General features: G+C 34.6%; 1 protein-coding gene across 4 annotated transcripts in view; it reads left to right on the top strand.

Annotated features, from left to right (window-relative positions):
- LOC105153240 (uncharacterized) overlaps positions 1-17,500 on the top strand; it is a 354,849-nt gene that overhangs the window by 191,518 nt on the left and 145,831 nt on the right. The window contains exon 4 of one of the 4 annotated variants that reach the window (XM_011067967.2): positions 11,596-11,861. The exons of the other annotated variants lie outside the window; for them this stretch is intronic. Coding sequence (XP_011066269.1) covers positions 11,596-11,755 — 160 coding nt within the window. The 3' untranslated portion in view covers positions 11,756-11,861. Of the gene's footprint in view, positions 1-11,595; positions 11,862-17,500 lie in introns of those variants that run through there. 4 annotated transcript variants of the gene reach the window in all.

Genomic DNA, 17,500 nt, shown 5'->3' with positions numbered 1-17,500 from the left:
GTTACAGTGCCGCTGGCATGGTTTTTTCGGCCGTATTTGTAGTTCGCTTACTGGCTAAACGTCTCTGGAGTTCATCCCACAACAGTTCGATGATATTTAGATCGGACGATTGACTTGGTCACTCTAGAAAAGTTACTCGATGCTGCCGAAACCACTTCCGCATTTTAGCCACGCGATGCTTTGGATCATTGTCTTGCTGATATATAAAGCCACGACCAAGGAAACGCTTTGCGTACGGAAGCATCACATTCTCGAGGAATTTATGTATACTTTTTGATTTATTTTGCCGTTGATCCTATGAAGGGGACCTATTCCCTTTGCAGAGAAAGCATCCTACACCATGACCGAACCACCTCCGTGTTTCATTGTGGGAAGTTGGTACTTGGGATCGAAGCGCTTACCTTTAGGACGACAAATCCATATTATTCCGTCAGTAACAAATAACAAAAACATACTTTCGTCGCTTCAGACGACAGAGGACCACTGCTAAGGTGTCCATTTAAGATGAGCTTTCGCCCATTCCATTCGCACTTTCCGGTTTTTGGAGGAAATAAATGGCTTCTTTACGAGTCGTCGTCCATGTAGTCCTGCAACCTGCAGATAATAATATATGATCCGTATGATTGGATTAGACTCATCAGAAATTAATATTTCTTTGGCAATATCTGATGCCGTGAAATGTGGATTGCTGCGGGATATGCGGAGAATATTGTGATCAATGACAGAAGAAGTACAACGCGGTCGCCGAGTTTTCTTCTTCTTGACATAATCTCCTTGAGTCTTCCAACGCTTCAGCAATTTGATTACCGCCGATTTAGAAATGCCAAACTGTTGTGCGAGCTCTTCGTGCGTTCGCCCTTATTTGCGGCCTTCTATAATAGCATTCTGCTGTCGTTCGTCTATATCTCGAGCACCACGGGTTTTTGCCATAATGTGAAACACTAAATTTATTGCCAAAATTAAGTTAGTTAAGACCGTAAGAACAATGGCTACGACATGAAAAACAAAGAAAGCCCAAAAGTGCGATTTTGCCAAAATCAATAAAAAATTAAAAAATCATGGCGTAACATTGTCAAAATTCATTACATTTCATGTACAAAGTGCATCTATCATCAGGTATTTACTGTAAAATTTTGAGCGTATTTGATACCCTTTGACGAAAGTTATACTCAAAAAACCAAAAGGTGATATAATTTTTGCCGGTACTATATACAAGTATACATATATATATATATATATATATATACATATATATATATTAGGTGTTGGAATTAATTCGTAGCGTTTTACAAGTGATGGGAAGTACTTTCATTAATGTATTTTTTAATGCTCATGTGAAATAAATAACATTCTTTCATTAAAAACGCTACGAATTAATTCCAACACCTAATATATATATATATATATGAATACACATATATATATATATATATATATATATATATACATATATATATATACATATATATATATATATATATATGAATATACGGCCCCACTCGTTCCGAGCAGGTAGAGTGGACTAAACTGAATAGAAAAGTCCTCTACCATTTTGTAATGCTCGCAATAATTAACGAGATATTAACGTTTAAAGATAGCCGAAAATGCACGTCCTCCTGACCTATTATTGCCGATAGTACGGCCCACCGAGTGCGCGGGTCGCGAGAAGCGAGGCTTACTGTCGCGAGCATCTAAGCTCAAACGACGCGGCGCGCCTGCTAGACCATTCCCGCTCCTCGCGGTCCGCGCGCCGTACGCTCAGGGGGCCGTACCTTGGACAATAGTAAGTCGAACGGATACGCGTATTCGGCTATCTTTAAACGTTAATATCTCGTTAATTATTGCGAGCATTACAAAATGGTAGAGGATTTTTCTACTCAGTTTAGTCCACTCTACCTGTTCGGAACGATTGGGGCCGTACATTTATGCCACCCTGTATATATATATATATATATATATATATATATATATATATATATATCATATATATATATATATACACAGTGCGACAAATATGTTCCCGGACACGAACCACATCTCAACAACTAGTGGCGACATCTGTGCGTTCGAACATACATTTTAAAGATTAAACATTTTGCTATCATGTGTCAAAGTTTCATTCATTTTGGTTGACATATAACGAAGATATGACAGTTCATGTTAAACAAGATTTTGGTCGAGGTAGAAATTTTAATATGGAACAAAGAGCAGTGATTAAATTTAACGCAAAACTTAGTAAAAGTGCATCAGAAACATTCCGATCGATGCAATAAGTTTACGGCAGTCAATGTTTAGGTCATACAGCTGTTTTTGAGTGGCATAAGCGTTTTTTGGAAGGCAGAGAGACCCTTGAAGATGACAAAAAATCAGGACTAATCAGGCTAATTTTGGTTCGAAATGATCGAAAAAGTACGTGATTTTGTTGCAAACCATCGCAATGCATCATTAAAAATGATGGAGGAGGCTTTAAATATCAGTACAGAAACGATTCGAACCATATTACATGAAGATTTGGGTAAAACGAAGGTTTATGCGAAGTTTGTTCCACACACATTAAGAAGCGATCAAAAATCAGCGAGAATCAATTATTCCAGAGACATCGTTGCAGCCGCAGAAAATAATCCAAACTTCCTAAAATCAATTGTTACGGGTGATGAAACATGGTGCTTTTAATATGATCCAGAAACTAAGCGTCAAAGTGCGGAATGGAAGTCAAAAAATTCACCACAAGCAAAAACGTATGAAAAGTTCCATCAAAAATCAAGACAATGCTCATCACATTCTTTGATAGCAAAGGTATTATCCACAAAGAGTTTGTTCCAAACAATTACTGGTGCATATTATCTCGAAGTTTTAAAGCAATTGATGGGCAGAATTCATTGTATTCGCCCCGAATATCGTGATCCAGAAAATTGGTCTTTGTTGCATGATAATGCACCGAGTCACACTTCATTGATTGTCCGTCAATGTTTGGCTCGAAATCGTGTCTCTGTGTTAAACCATCCACCGTATTGATTGACCTGATTTGACCCCTTGCGACTTCTCATTATTCCCAAAATTGAAATTGAAATTGAAAGGACGCTTTTTTGATGACATTCCGACCATCCAATCAACTTCTACACAGGCACTAGAGGCAATTCCGCAAACTGAGCTAGAACATGCATTTGAATCACTATTGAATCGCTGTAACAAGTGTATTGAAGCCAGAGAATGTTTTGAATAATAAAACCAAAAAATATGCATATTGTTGTTTCAATTATTTCAGGCCCTGTCCGGGAACATATTTGTCGCACTATGTGTATATACATATATATATATATGTGTGTGTATTAATTGTAGTTTTTGGGGACTTTTACTAATACATTGTTTTTTTGGTATACATAAATGCGGAATCACTGAAGTGTACATAATGCATCTTTTTTGTTTGTACACATTTGTATTAAATGTATAAGACAATGTTACTTTCGGGATCTATGTACATACATTTGCAAATGTATATCGTTCATTTCAGGAGCAACAAATATATAATTTTCAAGTGTATGTATTATATCTGTTGAATTGTTGTGTGAAACCGTTCTATAGAGCAACACAACGCAACACAACTCAATAGATATAATACATATACTAGAAAACTATATATTTTGTAGATGTCCCTGAAATGAACGATATATATAATATTTACAAATGTACATTGTCCTCGAAAGTAACACTATCTTATACATTTAATATAAATGTGTACTCTAGAGTGATTTCAGGACTTTCCTGATTACGAATATCATAATTAAAACGCGATTTATTATACAATATTATTTATTATATAGTATTTTAACTGTAGAACATTAAATGATATATTGAGGATAAAGCTGAAAACACAATAAAAAGCACAGACAATAAAAACAGAGAATAAAAATCCTATAAATAAATTTTTATGCTTGATTAATTATGTATTGTATAAATATGTATAAACATACAAAATTTCTTTTTATTCTCTTTCGAGTGCTGTGATCGGCTTGTGCGCAATTGACTCGTGTGCAATTGATATAGCCGGTCACAGAAAGATTGCAATTTTTGCACATTTTTTTTTATAAGTTTCGGAATACAGCTTGCTCACCAAGCGATTGATTTTTATCCATGGATCTAACCATTAGCGGTGTCGCACACAAAATTCCGCAACAGTGACCGTAAAACAGTAAACATAAGCCAATGAACCAATCACGATATTGCTTTAGTCTACGTAATTTAAATACGTCGAAAATAGAAATAACAGTAAACTTTCAGATTCATAACCTCGTAATAAGGTAAATTTCAACTGAAACTTACTTTATGGATAAAGGTCATGGCACACACCTTCCGTAACAGTAATCATAAGACGGTAAGAATCAGCCAATTAAAATTTCTTTAAAAAAGAGTTCAAGAGATTTCTCGACTGTGATTAGCTCATACTTACTGTATGTCTTATGGTTACTGTTAGGCCGGATCCAGGCTATTAGATGCGTTCGGCAATGCAAATTTGAGGCGTCGGAGTGCTCGTACAGCATATGTCACGTGTACTGACTTACGTGTAGAAAAAGAGTACTCAAACGCCTCAGATTTGCATTGCCGAACGCAGCTCATGCATTGAAGATTGAGATTAAAGATTAAAAATTGAAATTTCACCAGGAGGATAAAGAAATTTTGGCTCCTTTTGTTCTGATTGATTAGACTTCAATCTGTCAATCTTCAATCTCATTCAATACATAGTCTGATTTCGGCTTTACAGGAAATGTGTTCCGACCTTTAGTTTACTGCTGTTTCTATTTCTGTTAGAATACTAGATCTAAAATAGTATCCTGATTGGCTTATGGGCTTAAATTCACGGCTTAAGGTTACTGTTACAGAAAATTTGTCTGCAGTAATCCTTAGGGTAAAATCACACGGTGCGAAAAATAACTGCGAAATAGAGAATGCGTTATAGAAGCAACCAATCAGCGCTATTTGGAATATCGCTGATTGGTTACTTCTATGACGCATTGTCAATTTCGCATTTTCGTTTTCCGCACCGTGTGATTTCACCCTTAGGTCTATCTGATATAAAATGACGACTGTGTTCCAAAATTTACTGTCAGTACTAAAAATCACAGTTTATGTCACGTGTTCTATAGATTTTCAGTACTAGCAGTAAATTTTGGAACATAGCCTAAAGGCCATAGTACACAGCTTCCGTAATAGTAACCATAAGACGTACTATAAGAATCAGCCAATCAGTCGAGAATTCTTTTGAACTCTTAATTTTAATTCGCTTGGTTACTATTATGGAAGGTGAACCATGAGGATTCTGTATCTTGAAATGAAGTGAAAATTATAAAAGTGAGCGAATTTATTAGAATACTGATAATTTTATTGGTCAACACCTAGTAAATTTGCTCACTTTTGTAATTTTCACTTTGTTTGAAGATACAGAATCGACTTTATGGCTTCAAATTATGACTGCCGCACACAAAAGTTCTGTAATCTTAAGACGTGACCTTAAGTCGCTGAGCCAATCAAGATACTGTTTTAAATCTATTCTAACGAAAATAGAAAAAGCAGTAAACTTATCCATAAGGCGAGTTTCAATTGGTTGAAATTCACTTAATGCGGGGTCTACTATAGAAGACATAGCAGTCGTTGGGTCTTAAAAAATTGACTACTCATAGTAATAACTATTATTTATAACTACAGCTTTTTACATTACGAGGGAAGTCAATAAGTTTTTAGAAAAACATAGTAAAACACATTTTTTTGATCGATTCATTTTTATTTTTCAACATAGTCTCCTTTCAGCTTAATACACTTGATCCAACGATTCTCCAACTTTTTCAAGCCGTTCAAATAATATAATTTGTCCAACTCTTCAAAATAAGCCTCTGTTTCGGCGATGAACTGTTCTCTGATGGTGAATCTCTTTCCTCCGAACCATTTCTTCAGGTTTGGAAATAGGAAATAGTCGTAGGGGGGCTAAATCTATTGGATAGGGAAGCAATTCGTAGCGAAATTCATCGAATTTGGCCATCGGTGCCGGGCACGTGTGAACCCGCATTGTCTTGATGGAAGAGCACTTTCTTCTTCGCTAAATGGGGACGTTTTTTTTTTAAAATGTTATTGTAACGCTGCGTAGTAATCGCCATTGATCGTTTGCTTCGACGGAAAGTAATCGGTATGAATTATACCACGTTCCAAAAAACTGTGGCCATCACCTTTCCAACCGACATCACGGTTTTCGCCTTCTTCGGAGCTGATTCATTCGGTGAAGTCCATTGTTTTGACTGTTCCTTCGTCTCGGGTGTGAAGTAATGAATCCATGTTTCGTCCACAGTAATGAATCGACGTAGAAATTCATCTGGATTACGTTGAAACATCTCCAAACATTGTTTTGAAATCGTCACACGGTCGCGCTTATGGTTCACAGTGAGCAAACGCGGCACCCATCTTGCCAATAGTTTTTCATACCCAATTGTTCGTGCAAAATTGAAATCACTGTGCCATGTGATATGCCTGTAGCCTCAACAAGCTCACACACTTTCACTCGTCAATCAGTCAAAACAATATCGTGGACTTTATCGATTTCTGATATAGCAGCCTCAATTGGACGTCCCGAACGAGGTGCATCACATGTGGATGTATGACCACGTTTAAATTCATTCACCCAATTGTATAGAGTCGCAAACGCTGGTGCAGATGTGTTATGAACATTATCCAACTCGGCTTTGATTTCTTTCGGTGTTAAAGCTTTCATATGTATGTTTGATCATTGCAAGAAATTCGTTTTTCCATCTTGCAAAAAATACAAAGGTTGTTCGCTTTAATTGTCTACAAAAATGAAACCACGCGATGAATTCCGCTCAAAATTTGACAGTAATTAGCTAAAAGATGCTACTTGTCAAAACGTAATGTGACATGACACTGCGAGTGCCCTGTGACAGATTTTCTAAGAACTTATTGACTTGTATAAATATTTTTGTCTTATGATGGAGGAACATGTGAAAAAGTTTTTTTACTGTGCAAAGAATAATAAAAATATTAAAAAATTAATTTCTACATAGATAGGAAATCCATCATGCCAATTTATATATGTAGTATATATTATATATCGCGCAAAACTTCAACAAAGTCAATAAAAATTGATAATAATGTATTGTCCCCAAAATATCCGATATGTCTTACGGAACTTTGGAGACAGTCCTCAATGTACTTAGAAAAAACCTAGAAAAAATATGTCTTCGAAAAGTACAAGTTTTATAGAATAATAACTTTGGGAACGCCCTCAAGTGTACGATTTGTGTGCAGAACTTTACAGACGGTCCTCGATGGAACCAAAAGTCCCCAAAAGAACCAATCCTTACTAAAAAGAGTCCCCGAAATTCACGATTAACATATATATATAGCATAATAGTCCGTACGGTTTTTTAGACACTTCCGGCAATTAAAAAAAAAAGATTTAAAGGTGATTATGTATCTATTTCATGCGGGCTACAACATGCGATAAAAAAATTTAAAAGATTGTTTTTAATAAAAATAGTCAACATTATCTTGAATTTTTTAAATAGCACCATACCATTTTTTTTCTATAATATTGTAGAGATCTTCAAGACGAATTCAACGCACTCAAGATTGTCACTTTCATTGATGGTTTATTGATTTTATTGATATACATAGACACATAATATTAGGGAGGGTTGCATTAAAAGCCGCTGTTCACGTTTAGATGGTAGTAGCTGCGTATCGTCAGAGACATCTGCTACTTATATCATTTTGAAGAACATTTCCTATTAAAAATTCAGTCAACAAACGTCATCCTTGTTTACATATGTGCTTTTCTATAACTGAATTAATGGAACGTGATAAGTTGTTTTTCCGATGTGTACTTCTACACTATTTTGATTTGAAAAAAAGTGCAGCTGAATCGATTGTTTGCGGAAATTTATGGTGAATCTGCTCCATCGGAAACAGTATGTAGAGATTGGTTTCGACGATTCAAAAGTGGTGATTGTGACATTCACGAACAGGTCAACCGTAAAAATTCGAAGATGAACTGCAAGCTCTATTGGAAGAAAATTCAGCTCAAATACTCAAAGAATTGTCTCAACAACTCAAAGTCGATAAATCAACTATTTTACAACGTTTACAAGCTATGGGAAAGATTCAGAAAGAAGGAAAATAGCAGCCACATGAATTGATCAAAAATGCCATTGCCAACCATTTAAACATCTCAATTTCTTTGCTTGTAAAGCATAACAAGAAGAGTTTCTTGTGGCGTATCGTGACCGGCGATGAAAAATGGATCTTTTTCAACAACGCAAAAAATCATGATTCTGACCAACCATCAATATCGACTCCAAAGCGAAATATCCACAGTCACAAAGCAATGCTCTGTATTTGATGGGATATGGAGGGTGTCGTGTATTATGAGCTGCTTAAACCGAACGTTATTGATAACAATTGGAACATTTGAATGATAATTTCATGCAAAAACGACCATCAATCGCATCAAATCGTCGAAAGGTGATTTTACTCCATGATAACGCATGTCCACGGCCGCATGTTGCTATAGCCATGAAACAAACACTGATGGATCTTGAATGGCAGGTTCTTCCGCACCCAGCGTATTCTCTGGACTTAGCACCAAGCGATTATTATTTGTTCTGATCGATGCAACATGCTCTGGAAGATACACACTTCCATAATTATAGCGAAGTCGAAAATTGGGTTGCTGAATGGATTGACTCAAAAGACAGACCATTCTTTCGTCGTGGAATTCAACTTCTGCCTGAAAAGTGGCAAAAAGTCATAGCTTCCGAGGGAAAATACTTTGATTGAGGTATTCATATATTTTGTTATTGAAATAAGTGCTCAAATACAAAGAAAAAACAGCGGTTTTTAATGCAACCCCCTAATATTTATTACAAATACTCGTTAATAAAGGAATGCTTATGTGAACTTTATTAATTTATGTAAACAAATTTTATTGATTTTATTTATATTTAATATCAAATTTGCAGCATTATAAACATAAATTAATGAAGTAAAATTGTAATTTGTAAGCAAATGTTCTAATTGCTTGCCTTCTTCTGCAATACAAAGTTCTATTCTTTTTAATAAATTAGTATGCGTAGCAGCTATTATATTATTTTGATCCAAAGTTGCACACGAGCTGTAATTATTCTTTCTTAAAGATCTTGAATATTATTTATTATTTGATACAAAAGATTTCAGATGTCCCCATAAGAAAAATCCATCGGAGATAAATCCCGAGAACGTGCTGGGGCCATCGGATTGATCCATATGTACTTATAACACGATTTGCAAAGATATCCTGAAGATAATTTTGAACTATTCATGCATTATAAGCTGGGCAACCTCCTGTTGGAAACACGTACTCCCTCCATCATAGGAAATATTTCGCATTAACTCTGGCAATTGTGAATTGAGGAAGTGCAAATATCTGTATGATGTCAAATTTTCTTCGTGTGATAAATATGATCTAAAAATATGATCCAATTAAAATATATATCCAATTAAATAATGATTTAGTATATCGCACCAAACATTAATTTCTGTATAAAAAAAAATGAAAATACGTATGTATGTACGTATATAGATTAAAGGAGAAAAAAAACATAAGATCGAATACCTATTTTAATTGGAAAGTTCCGTTCTCGTATCCAATGCAGATTTTCTGATTACCAGAAATGTTGATTACGTCTATTATTGGCTATATCGTTATTGACCAATTTTGACTTATCTGTCCACATAATTCTAAGATACAAAAATTTCTTCATTAACAGTAGCAAGCAATGCTAGGAATTTTAAACGTCGTGTCTCGTCAATTGGACATAAATATTGTACAAACGTCAACTTAAATGAGGGATATTTATTTTCTTTAATTATTTTATATGCACTTCCAACTGATATGTTCGTTTCAGCAGAAATAGTACGAACCGACGAACATGAAAATAAGCCAATACTATTGCAGAGTTATCATTATTCGAAACAACACTTCGATTAGAATGTTTTTCATTCAATTTACCAATTTCCCGCAAATACTGTTCAATGTTTCTAAAAGTTTTTTCTGAGAAATGATTTCTATCTGGATATCGTTGCATGTACAAAACTGCAGCTTCATATTTCTTCTGCATTCACTAAATATTAAGAACATGTCAACTTTTTCCGAATTAAAATAATGATTCATTGCTGTTATTAATAGAACAATTAATATCCACTTAAAAAAAAAGACTCGGAGAATACTAGTAATCACTCATGATGAATATTATGTTTAAAATACGAAAGCATTTCCAAAAAATTTTCAATGTTTATGTTTATATCCGGTATGTTCTCCAGATAAATTTGATATTAAATATCAATAAAATTTGTTTACATAAGTTAATAAATTCGCATAAGTATTTTTTTATTAATGAGTATTTGTGATAAATGTGTCTATGTATAGCAATAAAATTAACAAAACGTCAATGAAAGTGACAATCTCGATTGTGCGTTGAAGACGCACTTCGTTGTTCGAAGATCTCTTTAATATTATGGAAAAAAAATTGTATGGTGCTATTTAAAAAATTCAAGATAACCTTGACTATTTTTATTAAAAAAAATTGTTTTGAACAGTTGTAGCTCGCATAAAATAGATAGATAATCACCTTTTAACCTTTTTTTTAATTGTCCGAAATGTCTAAAAAATCGTGCGGACCATTATACTGAACACCCTGTATATGTATATGTATATGTATATGTATATGTATCTTCTTCTTCTTCGTATGCTTATTCATTAATGGATGTTTGCGATTATATTTTGCATCTGTTCTCGCTGTATGTATCAGTTCTTCCACTGTGCGCAGTCCTGTCCATTGCCTTATATTACAGAGCCAAGATAACTTCTTATGTCCCACTTCTCTTCTTCCTTCTTTTCTTGTATAATTCTCTATAGTAGTTCGTATTTTATATATATTGTGCATGATGTGTCCCAGATGCCGTTTTCCTCTTTTTTATCATAATCAATATCTTCCAATCCTTGCCCATTTGTCTCAAAACGTCTCCGTTGGTGGTCCTCGCCTCCACGGTATCTTAAGTTCTTTGCCATAAACTCACATTTCAAAGACTTCCAGTCTATTCATTTCGAAAACCTTTAGTGACCATCCCTGCACTTCGTATAAAAGTACAGATATAACATAATGAATTTGATTCTCAGATTTAGATTAAAATTTTATTGCTTTTTCAATTTCCCCTTTGTGATTGCTGGGAACAATCCAATAAGATTGTTTATGTATATGTATATGTATATGTATGTATATGTATATATTCAATCTATCATTTATTTTTATTTTTTATTTATTCTTATCCAGATATTTATCTTGATTTTTTCGAGACGAGAAAAAAATGAACTGTTATATAATACAAATCTTAATTTATTACATAATACTAATCTTGTTTAATTTTAGACGATACGAAAAGTTTCAGGAAAATTTTGATATTTTCGTCAATAATAGCACAATCACTACAGCGTCAATTCTCATTAACCTATTGTCTCTTTTTATTTATTTGCATTTTCATCTTTTTATTCCTTTTTTCCAGATACGGTATCGTTGTTACTCAATTGATCGACGTGATGAATGTTTTAACAGGATTGATGAAAAAAACTGAGGATGACTTTAAAAAAGTAAATAGAAGATTGAGAAGAAAACGGAGGAAGGATTCAGATGAAGATCCAAATGATGCTTCATCGGTTTTGTGATGCATCAACGGCAACAAAGAACTGAAAATTAATAAAATGATTCAACTATCTATTAAGAATTGGCATTATAATGAAGAGATATGATAAATAAATAAAAATAAATATATCTCAATGTTAAAAAATTACTCCTTCTCTCTGCCATTCCTTTCTCCTCCTCCTCCTCCTCCTTCTCTCTCTCTCTCTCTCTCTCTCTCTCTCTCTCTTTCTCTCTCTACACACGTGTTATTTTGTCTCCATAATTAAACTATTTGTCTGATAAATTTATAATATTTTGTCTCCACTTTAAACTATTTTGTCTGATAAATTTGTTGAGAGATCGAACGGATTTAGACAATATTAAAAAGGTCGTGCAAGAAGTTTTAATTGATAAAGCTGATCCCATCAATAAGGGTCGTGATAACGCCAATTCAACCTCGTACGCATCTGCGGTAAAATCGCTCTCGTCTAAGATCTGCAGTCTCGAGATCCAGTCTTAGAGGTGCCCACATTCACTAACTTCTTTGTAGTGCCCGAAAAGAACACAGACAGATTTGTATCTTCACAGGACACTAAGAAGACTGTACTTAATGTGCTTAAGCGCAGTGTTCCCTCAAGGTCAACAAGATTTCGCGTATACACTAAATAAAGATATTAGAATCAAAGCAAACAAACCAGATCTGGCTAAATTGAGGTCTTGTACGGAATTAGCGAATACCGGACTTAAGATGATGGAGAATATAAAAGTGAATCCTCGGATTATAGTCCATGGTGTGCCCACCGAAATGAGAAGAAATCAAAACAAAAGTTATCACCCAAAATCTCGAAGGGATTGCGGATTCTGATCTGAAAGTCACATACATTTATAGGCTGAAGAGTAAGGCAGGAGGGTTACGAGTTGTGTCTTGGAAATATCGTCTGTAGTCCGAAGGAATCTAATGAAGAGTGGTCGTATCTATCTCCATTTTGCTACGTATAAGTTTGCTGATCATATACGTATACTATAGTATTTTAGATGTCTAGCCTTTGGCTAAGGACTGCGTTCTTGTGTGGACATTGTTCTGATGAGCATGAGATGAAGGATTGTATTAAGAAAATAGACTCAAAATGTGACAACTGTGCACACACAAGAGGTCCATTGTCTAATAACTTAACACACTCTGCGATATGAAATGTTCAATTTTGAACAATAAAATTAAAGATAAAATTGCATATATTAACTATGACTAATCTCCGAGGGTGTTCTGACGACTTAAAAATCTCTCATGTTAATTGTCAATCGTTGGTGACACACTACGATGAGTTTTATAATTTTTTCACCACTTCGAATTATCACATAATCTACTCGATTAAGACGTGACTAAGATACTTAGACCTGAAGTGTAGATACTATAATCGACCTTCCTAGCTTTTTGTTACTCAGATGGGATAGAGTGGGCAGACATAGTGTGATCTTTTATTTTCATAACTTCAGACTTCTCTTCTCAAGTATTCGGAGATTGGTTGTTCTGATAGATTTGAATTCCTGATTGTTGAAAAAAGATTCGAATCTGCGTTTAATCTTTTGCTTGGAGTGTTATATAGATCTCCAAATACTGAGTACCTGAATGAATTTTAAAATCAATTTTTGTATCTTCAAATTAATTATGGGCACTCTATCATTTTTGGGGATTTCAAAACTGATATCCTTACGGATACGTATGATAGATGCAATTGAAAAACTTTATCGACTCTGCTAATTTGTACTGTGTACCATACTAGACCACGCATCACTTGAGAGACTCCACCTTACTTGATCTTGTATCGTTAATGACAGTACGAAGATAATTGGTTTTGGCTAGCATGATATGATATTTCTTTCGGCCCATGATCTTATATATATCAGGTACAGTATCAGGATATAACAATGCTCGGACAGATTCGTTACGTGTCATAACTTCAAATTTTTCAATGAGGAGGTCTTTCTCTCTGAAATATACAAGGCCTGGTTGATTGAAGAAAGGTCCATTGATCGGAAGATGGACATGCTAAACTCAAAACTTCTTGCTTGTTATAATAAGCATGCACCGCTGTAAAGGATTCACTCCAAAAATGCTCCAACTCCGTGGATCACTGCTGAGCTCAGGAGGACAATGCTGGAAAGAGATCTTGCCAGAAAGGTGTAGTGCGAGAGAGGTACACATAAACAGCTATCGGAGCTTCAAGCTGGTCTGAAATAGAATGCACCGCAGTGAAAACGGCCAAAAGTGATTACTATTTGTCAGCATTCTGCGGCTCTCAATCCACCGGGGAAGTCTGGAATAAGTTGAGGCATCTTAGTCTTGTTAAGGCCAAAAGTAACAATTCACAACTTTAATATATACAGTAGATAAACTGAATGCTTATTTTTCTTAGGCCGGTGAACGAAGTACTGATGACATTGACCTCGAATGGGAAAAAAATTTGACGATAGTAAATTTTACTGGAATTACTCCGATGAACATTAATCAAACATTTTTGGTCTTATGAGATCTAGCGCGGTTGGCTCTGATGGTGTCTAGGTTGCTGAAGCTTGTGACGTCTTGTATTTTGCCTGTGATAGAGCACATTTTTAACTTTTCATTAATATATGGTGTTTTTCCTGCCCAGTGGAAGTCTGGGGTGGTGTATTCTATCCCTAAGATGAGGAATTCTGCAGCCGTTAATAATTATCGATCAATTTCAATACTTCATACGCTGAAGACAATGGGAAAAATTATGTGTCGGCAAATTTATTCTTTCTTAGAGAGTCTTCGACTTGCTTGACAGTCTGCCTACAGAAGGATTCATTCCACACAAATATATCTAATCAGTACATGGATGACATCAATACATATGCTGCAGATTAGAGGAGAGTCACTGTTCGTGTTTTATTTGATTTCTCAAAAAAACTTTGACAGAATAAACCATTAATAAAAAAACTTAGATTAACTTACTTATGCGCCTCTCTTACTCGGTGCTTTTATGGGTTGCATCATATCTCACGGTAGGACACAAGTGATCAGGGTGGAGTGGCACCGAGTCCATCCTTGCGGATATTACTGTTGGTGTACCGCAGGGCTCTGTTCTTGAGCTTGTGCTTTTTAATTTATATTTATCGGATTTTTGGGAGCACCCTTAGTAACTGTAGATATAATTTTTATGCTGACGATTTGATTATTTATTTGGACTGCGAACCATCAAGGCTAGTGGAAATCATAGGAAGAATTAACAAGGATATAGACCATAGTTGACTGACTCAGCTATGACCAATAAGCTCTTAATAAATGAGGCTAAAACGCAAGCTATCATTGTGGGTACAGCATATCAATGCCATCGATTTTGACTATGCTAAGCATCATGAAAGCATTGAAATCCCTCTTCGATTCGTGAAGGAGATTAAATATCTTGGAATTGTGATGTTCAGCAGCATGTCGTGAGACAAACAGGTCAACAATACGACGAAGAAAATAAGAGCTGTGCTGTATCAGCTTAAATTGTGCAGATGCTTGTTGCCGGAGTCTCTCAGGATTAAGTTTGCTGTTGCTCTGGTCCTCCCTTATTTATTGCGGTGCTTACACTGATATGATATTGGAGCAGGATGTCAAATTGAGAAGGGCCATAAATACTTATCTCAGGTTCGTCTATGGGGTGAGATGAGATGATCACATCACACTTTACTATAGGCATGCACGCTGGTTGCAGATAAGCGTCAAAAGACAGTATTTCGTTTGTTGTCTGTTGTACAGTATTCTTAAGACTGAGCGGCCTCAGCCTCTTCTCTCTCATTTTGCGTACCGTACCAAGGTGTCGTGCAGACAAATTAGATCGCCTAGTGATTTATTGGTGCTGCCGCAGTGTCGCACAGAATTCTATAAACGGTTTTTCCGCTCTACTGCTACCGATCTATGGAATAATCTCCCGCAGGATATACGCTCTTCGAGTTCCATAAATATCTTTAGGCAGAAACTCTATGCGCATTTGTTCACAAATTCATAGTAATATTAGTCTACAAGTTTTCAATTCTGAGACAATAATGCATGTTCTTTGAGATGCTCCATCTTTTTGCATGTTTATGCACATTTAGTATGTATATCAATAGCCATATCTTAGTTTTCTGCATGTGTATTTATTAATCACGTAAATTCTTATCTTTATAGAATATGCTTGTTCATATTTTTCTTTATAATTTTTGTATATTATTTCTTCAGAATTTATTCTTTTTCGATGTATACTTAATTGAATCTTTTCTGTATATTGGTTTTAGTTTTTGAGGGGACCTATCCCAGAGTGCATAATAAATGCTGCTTCTCTCTGTTTCTCTCTCTTTCTCTCTCTCTCTCTCTCTCTTTCTATCTGCTTCTCTCGCTCCCTTCCTTCCTTCCTCCCTCTCTCTCTCTCCTGATTCAATTTTTAATTCAATAAAAAAATTTTTTACATTACCGTACATACCGAATGTCTCAAATGCGATCACTTCATTTATCAACAAATCTGCCTTTATAATTGGATTTAGATGTCAGAATAGATTGAATCCCTTTATCAAAGTACACAAGGATAAACTCGACAAGTTTTCCTCTCAAAATGTCTACAAAATTAATTGTAACAATTGCGGAGCCTCGTATGTTGGGCAGACAAATTAATAATAAGAGACAAATTAATAATAAGAGACAAATAAGAGACAACTTAAAACTCGCATTAAAAAACATAAAAGCAATATTAAGAGTGACTCATCGAGACATATAGTTATCACAGAACACATATTAAATTATAAACATACTTTTAATTCGGAAGACAAAAAAATTTTGGATATTGAAACTATTACAATAAAAGAATGATTTCAGAGATGCTGCATATTAAAGAACAAAATAGTAGCATAAATTCACAAAAAAATACAGAGCGTCTCGAAGAGTCTTATTGTAATTTATTACAGTCTCTAACAACGGATAAATAATAACAGTTTTGATATTGCTCTCTTGTTTGTCTTCGTGTCGATCTTTCCATTTGAATCTGTGTGTTTGACTGAATTGGAATAGTTTGCATTGACTCCTCGGGTTTTGATTTAAGTTCTTGATTTCTATTTTGTATAATATTAACCGTTTTTCAATATTATTTTCTTTTTAACAATCACTAGACTACAAAATCAAAATTTTTATTTCATTGACTCCAACTGACATCCGATTTTTGCTAAACAACGAAGTTTAATAACTAATCAATTGAGAGAATTGACAATTATATTATGTCCAGTGGTTCGACGTTTGCTTTGGGACTATCAATTAATATGTTACAACATTCCAAATAATACAAGACGCTTTTACATACAAGAAGCTCAAGATTTGTGCAACATTTTTTAGTTATGACAATATTATATTAGCGACTACTCAATACTTTTGCTTTATGTAAAGACAGATAGTGTGACAATATTATATTAGCGGCTAGATTATGATTTATTAATGTTAATGATTTTATATGCTAAAAAAGTGACCCGTGGTCACGAAACGCACAATATATATTAATAATTTTTTAATTATTTAATTAATATTGTACATCTTTATTTGCTTGATTATTGACTTTATTCTTTACGCTTCTGCTGTTACAGAATATATTTAAAATACACAATTGGTGCAATGTCAGAAAGAAATGTATTAAGTTAAAAAAAATAAAGTATGAGAGTTTAATTTCTTTCTCCTTTCCCTATAATTAAGAAATTGTCAACAAAGATAGCTGTTCAGTAATAGTATATAGTTCAATAAATGTTTGATAGCTGCTCAATAA

Source organism: Acromyrmex echinatior, chromosome 13 (genome assembly GCF_024713525.1).
Source record: "Acromyrmex echinatior isolate Ae372 chromosome 13, ASM2471352v2, whole genome shotgun sequence".
Taxonomy (NCBI): domain Eukaryota; kingdom Metazoa; phylum Arthropoda; class Insecta; order Hymenoptera; family Formicidae; genus Acromyrmex; species Acromyrmex echinatior.
Note: the sequence above shows the minus strand (reverse complement) of the source record. Positions and strands in the feature narration are given on the sequence as shown.